Here is a 12029-nt window from a genome sequence, read left to right as displayed (position 1 = left end):
AGCAAAACACGCCAGTACACGTCAAAATCGCCATAAGGAACAAAGTATAGGCAAAAAGAACTTCCTTTTCAAAACAAACTTGGAACCCCTATGTCACAGAGCTCCCTTCGCTTAACTGTCTTCAACACCAGAAATCGTAATTCGCCACGCCATGTCTTGTTCGCAGATTGGGTGCGAAACGAACACTTTGCTAATGATTGATGAGAACGCACAGCCTTTTCAAAATAACTAGCCGTGACATGGAGCTCCCTTCGCTTGCCCGTTTTCAATACCAGAAATCGCAATTCGCCACCCTATGTCGTTTTCCGAATTGGGGCTTGACATGAACAGTTTGTAGTAATTGATGAGAACGGGCCGAAACTAAGAACGGTAATATCTTATTACCGATTCTCCTCTTCCATTTCGTTGTCTTCCATCTAGGCAATTTCCCCGTCTCGCTGCGGGCGCAGGTTCGTCCCCGTGGAGGACAAGATGGATGGGTAATCCGTGCACGCTCGATAAGAATAAGAGGTTATCTCTATGTAATCTTTCTAGTCAATCTCTACGGTTATAGATAATTAAAATAGGCGGTATTAGAATTTAAGCGCTTTTTTGTATAGAGACTAAATCTTATTAACTTTAATTAAGAGTCGTATAATGAATTTAATTATTGAAAGTTGGGTGTTCGGTGAACTCTCGCTAATTTACTTCCACCGGCCTTGTACCTAGGTCGCATAAAGTTAAGCGAAGGCTCAATCTCGGCCCTTACATGAAGCCTTTATATATGAAAAAGTCGAAATCTGCTTCAACCAATAACAACAAACAGCCCGGCTGGCACAATTGGTTAGCGCGTGGGCCTTTTAAGCCCAAGGTTGAGAGTTCGAGCCTCTCGTCGGGCGGATGTGTTGTTTTTTTGATTTTTTTAGTGACGGTGGGGAGGGGTTACTTTTTAGGGAAGGTTTTTGGGGATGGGAGCGGGGATGCGGGGTGGAGGAGGGGGGGTGTTTTTTTTTTTTTTTTCGGTGGTAGGAGCTGGATATTCTAGCAAGAATTTAGAACGTATTTTTGGGAGGTATTTTTAGTTATTTAATCAAAATAAATGATGCCTTTTTTTTGGAAATATTATAGTATTAATAAATAACCTGTGTTATAGTGTACTATTTTACTTTCTATAGATAGACAAATATCTAGGGAAGAGTTTCTCTCTTCTCTCTTTGCGAACAATCTATTCCTTGACCCCAACTGTAACCGCAACCCTTTTTTAGATATATGAGCGCTATGTAGCCACAACTAGTTCCATAATAAATAAGTCACTTTTGTGTCTAGTTAGTGTAATGCATTCTTATCCGCAACTCTCAGAATTATCTCTTTGTGCACAAAAGTTCCATTGCATGTGGATTGCATCGGTTCCATCGGATTGACAATCGCAAAATCGAAGGTTCGAAGCAACTAATTGTGGCACTATTAGCCGACCCTAACTATAAAATAATTTCACGAACGGAAAATAAGATGATTGATTACCTGATAAAACACCTTGTTTAGTACTATACTGACGATGACCTTCCCCAAACATCTTAATTTTCCAGCGCCAAACAACAATTCCCACGTCCGTTCCATTCGCTCAAGCTTTTCTTACAGGCTTTGCAGCCCTCTCTCTAGTCGAAACATTTCTACATCCTCCCCGAATACCTTTTTATTTTGTAGCAGATTCCGGAATGCGCAGGATCGTAGTATTTTCGGGGCATCAGACGTTTAGTCGTTAAATCTCAATTCATTTTCGAGAGATAATATACATATATTGTAAGACAAACCAAAAAATATCATCGAGGACTAAAACTGACTGGCTGTTTTGTCGATTAAAACCTAGTTTCGGCTCTTCGAAGATGAACCGGTGGAGTCGGGTGGATGTATAATCGTAAGATTCACTTCACAAAACAACTTAGAACATTTCACCAACTGTCAATATTTGTATTCCCTCTTACGATATCATGATATAAGTCAGTGTGTTTAGTATAGTAAATTAAAAAGCACATTTATACTATTAGATTATAAGGTCATAAAAAGCGATATCATCACTAGTTAATAATACTAAATCGTTAATCTACTGTATATATACCTAGACAATAAACATCTAATTATCGAGAAAAGCACTAACTTATAATCGACTGTTAACTAAATTGTACTATCTATTCTAATCTAATCTAACCCACCTATCAATCATTCATGAGAAAACCATCTATCGAGAGCGCTGCTGTAAACACCATTCACGTTGCCTCGCAAACGTCTAGCACGTAGCAACCTTGTCCTCTCCCATCAGACTGTCACCAAATCAAGTGATGGCGTTGGTTTTGCCACAAGCATAACAGCTTGATCACCGATCTTAAATGGACTATCTTCAAAATGTTTCTCCAAAGCAGGAAGCAATGCTGTTCTCATCTGCTCAAGTCGAGGATGGTCACGATACCAAAATTCAGATAAAATCTCTGCCGCTTTCGAGCAGCGTAAAGTGAAGTCCGTTTCAGGGAAGTTGCAATGTGCATGCACTCGCTCTAGACTTATATCCCCAAATCCATTCTTACTGAATATTCTGGTGGCAGTTGTAAGCAGAAAACCCTGATGACTGACATAATTCTCTTTGGCGTCTAGCGCTGCAATTGGAGCGCAAATATTGTTGATGAGGTTGACCAATTCATTGTCGGGGGCTCCTCGAACAATAACGATTCGTGCGTTGGCAGCTTTCCGATTTGCGACTCGAACCATCTCCTCTAGGGCTTTCTCAACGTCACTGACATAGTGTAAAATCCACATTGCTACAACAGCATCGAAGCTGTCGTCTGAGTATGGTAATGCTTCTGCCCTTCCTTGTTTGATCTGAACTCCCAAATCAGTGTTTCGGTTTTCGATGACTTGCATCCGATCAGGATTTGGCTCGATGGCATAGGATTTTCCTAACTTTTGAGCGATCGCTTTGGGGAGATCTATACTGGAGTCAAAATCTGAAGCGTCAACGAAAGCTACCAGATTCTACTTACCTCCGTAACCACTTCCCACGTCAAGGATTTCAACATTGTCTTCCACCGCTTTCATCACGGCTTCAAATTCGAATCGTGTAAGTCTTTCTTGAAATGGTCTCCACGCCTCGTCGCTCAGCATGAACGGAAGGCAGTAGGTAGATGGTAAAGGGTACGGACCCATCAAAGAGTTCTTAGCGCCCAGCATGCAAGTGAGGAAAAGATGCTGTTGAGAGTAGGAAGCTGGGACTTTTGCTTTAAAAGAGGAGTGTTCCATGCGCATAATCTCAAACCCTACTGCCTCAACAAGCCTCTTCCAACCATTTGGCGTGCCAAACGTACACTTAATCATGTCATCCATGAATCGAACATCGATCCCATCTATGAACTCGCCAGAGGTATCGAGAAGCCTTTTATCCACAACCAAGTCGTCACTTGGGACTGTTCCCAGGATGAGAGTGCCGCCCGGCTTCAACCACGAAGCAAACTTGAAAATCGTGGAGTACACCGTTCGGTAGGGCATTTGCAACAAAGAGAAGATGGCGAATATCGCGTCGAACCGTTTCTCTGGCTCAAATGTCGTCGTATCTGCTTTGAGAAATTTCTCTCTGATGTTTTTCCCGCAAAGGCCATTCATGACTTGCCAGACGTCGATGTCAGTAACATCGTGACCGGCTGCGACAAGCGTCGATGAAACGGGACCACCTGTCCCGCAACCGACATCGAGTATAGAGGCACGCGCATTTCCAGGATCTTCTAGAGCTTCCTGGAAGACCTTTTGAAGCGTGGGGTTGTCTCTGAAAGCGACCTTGTAAGAAAAGTTGATCTCATCGAAAAGCTTTTCGGCGTCGAGAGCTTGTTGGGAAGTCGTTGCCATGATTTTGTTCTCAGAATAGTGATATTTTGAGTGAGTTGATATGCAAATTCAATGTCGCGACAAAGCTTCGGTTGTATTGCTTCTTATACAGAAATATTTTTGAAGCTTTGCTGTCTATAAGTCATACATTTTAATTCTTTTCCACAAAGCCTACAAACTGCCACGAATTTGTGCTGCATGGTGCTAGACTAGCTTTTTACAGAAAACCTGTCTCTGTAATCCTTTGTACCAGATCCTAGTTAATGCAAGCTCCAAGTGGCATTATTACGCAAAGGGACGCAGGATGATTTGTGTGAGGTAGTTGGCAGCCAATAAGCAAATAGAATCTCATACCAATGTAGAACGGTTATCAGGTTCAATATAGAACAAATTTGTGCACTTCCTGAGAGGTGCAGGAAAAGCACCGCTAAACTGAATTTCCAGTTCCCTTTTTATGTAATTTTGTCATGGCGCGCAGTAAAATAACAAGTTCAGCACTATATGAACGTCTATAACTACATCTGCTAATTTAAATAAAGTTTAAATATACCTCTAAGATGACCTAGTTGAGATGTTTATCAGTTCCAGAATAGCTTTCATATCAGACCGGGCTATATTGCTCACATCATGATATCAAGGTGGCGGATGTGAACTAATAAGTGTTAAGGTCAAGGATGGTACAGTGACTATCCAAGAACAGCGTATCATGTAATCCTAAAAACTACATGCAGAGCGACTATTAACTTATGCATTAATATGTTAGTGTTAGGAATCAAAAATAACCATCTCAGAGTGATAAACGTGTCAGAATTCTTGCAATATCTTAGCGGACGCTTACAGGTCTGGCGGCGCACCTGCATCAAACATGACCAAAGAGAGCTGTTCCCAAATCATTGAACTGGACAAGTACAAGTGCACCCAAAGCTTCAGCGTCGGATGACAACACGCACTGAATTCCACATTAAATACAAACTTTCTCTGGTAAGACCAGAGGGTCGTGACAGTGCGCTGGTACGTCTTGTGGCACTCTGATTCGTGGATGTTATACATGCATGGTAATTCACATCAAACAAAAGTTTTGCACATTCTCGGTAACTACAAGTAGTACAAGTGCGACGTATCAAGTACGCACTAATTTTACTCCACGGTTTAAAGCGGTGGCCTGTACGAGTAGCTCCCGATGTTATTCTTACACGTCTTCGTCTGTGTTTAAAAGTGCACGCTAATTAGTAACTACTGCTCTCGTAATAGGACAAAGATGAAGCTATGGTGTGAGAGATCTGTAAAATATGATAGATTTCTATAGATGTGTGGAAGTAGGAGACTAAACTAAAGGCTAGACAATCTAAGCTTCAATTCATTGAAAAACACTAACAATCTATCGCTTTATTATTCATTTCCCACTCGCACGTAGAGAATTAAGCTAACACTTATGTTATATTTATCAACATTCTAGGCAGTCTATTAATCATAGTATCTAGAGGATTGACTAACATCTTAGCCTGACTAAATTGATTACCGGCAAGACTGCTAAGTATGTGAAAGATGTGGAGGCCGAACAGAACAAAGCACGCAATCAAGGAGACCGTCCCTTACTTCTCGTGAGGGACGACCTTAAGGATTAATCCAAGGTAGTTGCAAACGTGTGTTAAAAACTGTCTGCAATTCTAACAACTCTAAGCAACAATTCGTCCATATCTGCCCACGCTAACCGTCAAAAGTCAATACCGATTACGACTCTAGTCCCCAACTAATCTAAGTGTACCAGTAATGTATTTAGATAAACAGGAACTCCCAAATCCCATGAAAAAAATTCATGCGACCTACTTTCCACGCTTAAATAGTAGTCTCGCGTTCCAGTCGCGTGCCCGAGCTGGACTACTTCGTGAAGTCATTGTCTCCAACATGTACTGTCATGTAGATTCGAACTCAAAAACCGTTATCGACACGAAGCACCGTTCAAGCCTTGTTTAGTTCAGCCTGTTTACAGACGTCGTTACCCCATCTATTACTGCCAAAATACGGAATTTACGTCGCAGGCAACTTCCAGCAATGAGTCGTCCATACCAGCTCACACTAACAGTCGAAAAAGAACATAGACACAAGACTCGTGGTCCCCCATCAAACAACTTAGGATACTAATAACCCACTTAAAAATATCTCAAAACTCCCAGATCCCCTCAAACAAACCTTACCATCTACTATCCACATGTGTTCACACTCTTCTCAATGCCAGACAACTCAATAGAGAGGTATTGTAAATTCTAGGATTACCTTTTAACTTCCTATTAAAGTTTAGGTCTATAATTCCATGTAATTTATGCTTCCTCTGTTTCAGAGCTCCGCAAGAACTATCTAATCCCAGAATCGCGGCTGGGACTATGACGGGATTAAAAAGTCGGTCCTAATCATGAAGTTATCTGGGTCAAAAACACTCTCTTACACGCTACAATACTACTCCAATCCCAAAAGCTACAAGACCTCTCAAGAGTAGTATAAATCGCATAAGTCGTAATCTTTCAATTATAATCGTAAAAGTTACAACCCTCTTAGATAACTACTACCCCTGTCCCCAGAAAGATATATTATATTAAATAACCATATCCCATAAACCGTGCTTCCAACTCCCTAACTCCCTAACTCCCCAAGTCCACCTTTCACCTCGTAGGTGAACGCTCAGTCCCTCGCCATCTCGGCCACAACCTCAACGCCGAAGCGCGAGCGCCAAGGAGATGGATATTCTTGGCGGGAATCACATCACGAAAGATTATCCAATTATACATTTAGGATGAGTGAGGAATTGCTTCATAGCTGTTATTTTCGTGGATATAAGTGTGTTCTAGCGGGAATAAATGTAGTGCGGGTATACCCGGGAGGTGTATAACCGAGGGTTGTATTGATATTTATGAGAGCAGCGGAAAAGGGAAAAGGAGATTTAATTCTAATAACAGATCGAAGAGGAAGATGTATATGCGTACGTTTTCCAGACTCACGAGGTCGCGAGGTATACATCCCTCCCCATCCCAAGAGTTTTACTCACCACCACCACTAGGCGCTCAACAACTATCCCGCCCTTCAATTCTCTACAGATCAGCCCTCACAACACTCTCAAAACCTCACACCCCCCAAACCAGGTACACAACCCTCATCAACCCCATCCACAAACACTAACACCCCCCTAGACAAACCTCATCCCACCCCAAAATCCACCCCCTCACCCCCTCCACCGCCCACCAACTCCTCATCTCCCAACGCCTAAACCGTCCAACATCCCCGCATCTCTCCATCTACCGACCGCAAATAAACTACATAACCTCCCCGCTCCACCGAATAACCGGCTGTTTTCTCTCCGGAACTTTTTACATCTTCGGGTTCTCATACCTCGTGGCGCCATGGTTCGGGTATGGGTTTGATAGTAATAGTTTGGTGGAGGTATTTGGCGGGTTGGGCGAAGGGGTGAAGGGGATGGTGAAGACGGGGGTGGCGCTGCCGTTTGTGTTTCATGGGGTTAATGGGGTGGGACATTTGGTTTGGGATCGGGGGTGGAATTTGGGGGTGAGGGGGATTGTAAGGCAGGGGTGGGTGGTTGTGGGTGTTAGTTTGGTTGGGGCGGGTGTGTTGGGGTTCGCGATGTGAGGTGATGAAGGGGGTGAAGAAAAGTGGCGAGGCACTGCGTAAAGTAGTGAGGAGGTAGTGGGGTTGGAGGTTGGAGGACGACAGAATTAGAGAAATGCACAAGGTACCAAATGTGAGATTGTCGAGATTCGAGTTCGAATCCAACGGCTTTCCGACGATAGGAGGTACTGTAGAGTTGGGATGTTGTTGAGTAAATATTATGATTAATTTAGTGATCGATCTTCAACGAGAAGTCGACATGGGGCACGCCCTGGTGTATCGAACTTGTCGATATGATATCAATATCTAAAGGCAGGTCAGCACCATATTTACATGCAGAGAACTGAATCAACTCACCATTATTGATATAGGTCTCTACATTCTCAGCAGTGAGACCTCCACTGCACTCAAGCAGGAACTCGCGCTTGCCAGCCCACCTCTGCTTGATACTCCTCGCCGCAACCTTCAAGCCATCCCCATCATAATTATCCAACATAACAATATCCGCACCCGCAGCGATAGCCTCGTCAGCCGCCTCCTCATTATCCACCTCCACCTCGACCTTCAAGGCAAATCCACCTACCGACTTTGCAGCCTTCACAGCTTCCGTTATGCTTCCCCTCGCCCAGATATGATTATCCTTCAACATAGTCATACTCGACAAATCATGTCGATGACCATCAACACCACCAACGATCATCCCGTATTTCTCCACCAACCTAAATCCAGGCGTAGTCTTCCTTGTTCCAGCAAGTATACCCTTATATCCCGCCTTCCGCACCAGGTCCTCCATCGTTCTCGATTTCGTGGCGATCCCAGAACATCGACTTAGCGTGTTCAGCGCTACTCTTTCCCCGAGTAACAGCTTTCGTACTGGACCAGTGACTGTCGCGACGGCGACCTTGCCTTTGGCTCCTGGGTCTACCAGGGTCCCTTCTTTGAGATGCCATTTCACAGTACATCCAGCTTGTGCGAATATCTCGTCGAAGAATGGCACGCCGGCAAGGATGCCTTTCGATTTCCCGTATAAAGTAGCCGTCCGCTCGCTGTCGCCGACTACGAACCCGCCGTAGTCGAAAGATGGTGTATCTTCAGCGAACCATGCTGTGATTTGCGACTTCCAGTGGACGGGGAGAAGGTCGGCGGGGTTGCCATGTTGTAGTGCCATGATTATTGCAGGTTTGTGCACAATATAAGATTCAACTTGATATTCTGTTTGACAAGAGCAATAGCCTTTTCGTATTTGAGAAGGCGATACCAAAATGCTGTGGTTGCGATATCGAAGTCATCGTTTGTGGTTCCGTTTGGTGGGGTCATCGAAAGATGACCGGGCTCGAGCCGGGGCAAGGCGGGCTTTTGTCCTGAATCGGATCAACTTCGGGCCGCGGCCTGAACATCCCGCGAACCTCACCGCTCACCGCTTTGGTGAACTGCCACCGCATCTAAAATACTTCAGCTCGTCATCTCCCTTCTTGCCCATCTTTCACCAAGTTGCATCACTGTTGTTACTATTCAGTACGCCCGCCAAGTGGCGGGCGGCCTTCTGTTCATACCCTCGTGGAATTCGAGTTCTTTACTGTTCTCTAAACCATCGGACCGCGCGAAGTACGCACTCGAGTACGAGGTGAAATATTGAAAAAAAGCTTCTTTTCTTTCTTCTCTCTTCGAATTTACTATTCGAGTCCGATTAATTCTCCTACAAGTTAGCGTCATTATTCCTGCTCAATCACGTTCAGATACGTTTGATTTTCTCGTATTCCATCAACAGTCATCCTTCAGCAGCACAAAGATCTGTCAGCGTTGAGAATTGACCATTTCCTAGCGGCCGAGCACTTTCTCAATAGGTCTTAGTGAGCCTCGAGCATCGTCCCATATGTACGGTCAACATCACGACCGCTTTTCCATTCGTCAGAACCAAGTTTATTCAATATTTTGTCTGAGCTGATGTCCAAGAATTTCTTCCAGAACGTCACTGGCTATTTTTAAGCTTTTCTGTCCCGGGTATCCTCGTGTCTGGCTTGCAGGCCGTATAGCTGGCAAATGGCGTCTATGCTGACAACAAGTAGCCGAATCCCAGCGCATCCGAGAAGATTACACGCCGTTTATTCGGATCCAAATGGATATTTCTGTAATCCATCCAATCAAAAAATTGTAAGCTGCCATCAGCAAGCCAATGGCGTCCGTCCTCGCGCTTAAATTTCCAATGAGATGGTTTTTTGCGAGCTGAATCATGCTATGCAAATAATGTTCTATTATTGTGGACCACAATTTCTTTCCTATAGCCTTATGCTTAGCAGAGCTATTCCGGGTCGGCCGCTTTCCGGACTTCACGAGGTACTTCGGTGAGGTGGCACGACTCGGCAGAGCTCGATCACGAATTCAGCAGTAATCATACCACCACAATGACCTAAGCATGGCAGCTTGAAATATATATAACAAAGTCGAGCCGCCTCTCATATTCCTTCTCCCCAACTAACTATCCCCTAATTTCCTTCTCTCTTCCTCAGTCACTTTCTTTGACACAGTCGCTTCGTCTGTCGATCGTTACTCACTACTAGTAAATTAATCCATTAATATCAAACGCGAAGTCGAAGCTCAGACTGAATATCACCATGAAGTTCTCGACTCTTTCTACCCTTGCTGGTCTCCTCAGCATTGGAGCCGCGAACCACATTCAAGAAGTCGTCTGTATAGATCCACCGCCATACACAGTCACTGAAACTGTCACTGTGACTGCCTGTGCCACTGCAAACTCGCAAGTCACTGCAGCTGCTATCAAGCCACCCTATGTGACAACAGCCGGCTCTCAAGTCACCTCTGTTGATTACTCCGGAACCAAAACCTCAGTCTGGGTCTATCCAACTGGCACTGGAAGCCACGACTGCACCGTCGCTGTTTATGAGCAGAACACCGTCACCGTCATTATCGTCAACATCAGCGTTACCGTCATCAACGGCCTTCCAACAACCGTGACATCCACAGTCACCAATGGACCAAAGCCAACATGGATGCCTACCCCACCACCGCCACCACCAGCTAGCACAACCACTGTCACACCCCCAACTGGCACTGGCAAAGTCCATCTCGTTATCGTTGGCGCCGACGGCGATCTCAAATACAAAGACAACCAAGTCACCGCCCAAATCGGCGATATCATCCGCTTCGACTTCAACTCTACCAACCACACCGTAACCCAATCCTCCTTCCTCGAGCCTTGCAAACCACTCGCAGGCGGGTTTAACACCGGCTTCAACCAATTCAACAACGCAAGTAAGACCGGCCTCATATTCCGTGACTACAAGGTTGAAGTCTCCACCCCTCTCTGGTTTTACTGCGCCCAAGGGGCCCACTGCAAGAAGGGAATGGTCCTCGCCGTCAACCCGGGCAACAAGTTCCCCGAGTTCTTGAGCCGCGCGACTGATACCGCTACGGCCACTCCTATCTCGACTGGCAAACCAACCACGACTTCCGGTGTCGCTTCCTCTACTGGTGGCATCTACATCCCAGGTGTACCAGCCCTATCCTCCTCTTCCGCCATAACATCTGGCACCGCGGCTCCAACAGGCGGGATCTACGTCCCTGGCGTCTCGGCGCCATCGGCTCATGGACCGTACAATCGTCCGGCGGTTAAGGCTCGTCGTGGTTACTTTGCTTAAGGCCGGTGGAATAGCGCGGTAAAACATCCCATAATGAAGTCACGAAATTAAAATTAGCATTGCTTGGAGTTTGACACTAGAACTAGATTGGATTGTATAGCTGCATTATTGTTGTGCCGTATCACAAATAATAGGAATGAAAATTTACTCAAAATTGACTAAGAAGTTTTTTGATTGCCGTGACACGTCACTTACCACTGAGTAGACGCACTGACAATATGGCCTCTCCCGCCTCGTAAACTTTCTAGAAGGCACTCCTTTTCTAAAATCCACCTTTCGACTTTCCGAATACCTAATACTCAAGATCCTTCTCCGTCCTCCACGAATTTCATCTCGTCGGGCGTCGCAATTTCTTGTCTAACACGGCAATTGTGTAATATCGCAATCTGTATTTAGGAGTCAGGAGGGGCGCAAAACCGGATTATTCAATTCCTAGTACGTCGCGATGTTCCGAGCGTAGTTATATATGGAATAGCGGCGAGCTTTATAGTATATGGCTAATCTTAGATAAGGATAAATACTCATCGCTTCTTCTCGAAGGAAAACAAAGCTCGCTGGAATGGTATAGTGAATTTCCTCGGTCGAGATTTATAGGTTAGGTATCTTTTCTATTATCTATCTCTTAGAAGTATTAATTTAGCCCTCTCTAGTGTAGTAAGGGGTATACTACGCTTCTTGAACGTGGGATATGTTAGTTAGAGGGTTTAAACTTTATAGAGGTTTTATTTTGTTAGACTTCATTTCGCGCGCTTAATGAGATATAAGAGTAGGGGTATTAGGTTTAAGGGTGGTTTTCTAGTTCTAATAGCTTAGAGGTATTATTATAGTATTTCTAATATACTTTAAGGGTATCTGACGTAAATATTTTTTTACCTTATAGTACTCGGACGCGTTTGCTAATATGTGGGTTTT

General features: G+C 44.6%; 3 protein-coding genes across 3 annotated transcripts; 1 reads left to right on the top strand and 2 right to left on the bottom strand.

Moving 5' to 3' along the window:
• Positions 1-2292: 2292 nt before the first annotated feature.
• Positions 2293-3867, bottom strand: GLAREA_02466 (S-adenosyl-L-methionine-dependent methyltransferase; the record flags this gene model as incomplete). The annotated part of the gene is made up of 2 exons (XM_008087552.1): positions 2293-2957; positions 3012-3867. The coding sequence occupies 2 exons, from the start codon at positions 3865-3867 to the stop codon at positions 2293-2295; spliced, it is 1521 nt and encodes a 506-aa protein (XP_008085743.1).
• Positions 3868-7690: 3823 nt separating this feature from the next.
• Positions 7691-8629, bottom strand: GLAREA_02465 (Nicotinate/Quinolinate PRTase C-terminal; the record flags this gene model as incomplete). The annotated part of the gene is made up of 2 exons (XM_008087551.1): positions 7691-7767; positions 7819-8629. 2 exons carry the CDS (start codon positions 8627-8629, stop codon positions 7691-7693), a joined length of 888 nt encoding a protein of 295 aa, XP_008085742.1.
• A 1444-nt stretch (positions 8630-10073) lies between these two features.
• On the top strand, positions 10074-11117 carry GLAREA_02464 (Cupredoxin; the record flags this gene model as incomplete). The annotated part of the gene is made up of 1 exon (XM_008087550.1): positions 10074-11117. One exon carries the CDS (start codon positions 10074-10076, stop codon positions 11115-11117), a length of 1044 nt encoding a protein of 347 aa, XP_008085741.1.
• Between the last annotated feature and the right edge of the window lie 912 nt (positions 11118-12029).

The sequence above is a fragment of the Glarea lozoyensis genome (genome assembly GCF_000409485.1).
Source record: "Glarea lozoyensis ATCC 20868 chromosome Unknown GLAREA6, whole genome shotgun sequence".
Lineage (NCBI taxonomy): Eukaryota > Fungi > Ascomycota > Leotiomycetes > Helotiales > Helotiaceae > Glarea > Glarea lozoyensis.
Note: the sequence above shows the minus strand (reverse complement) of the source record. Positions and strands in the feature narration are given on the sequence as shown.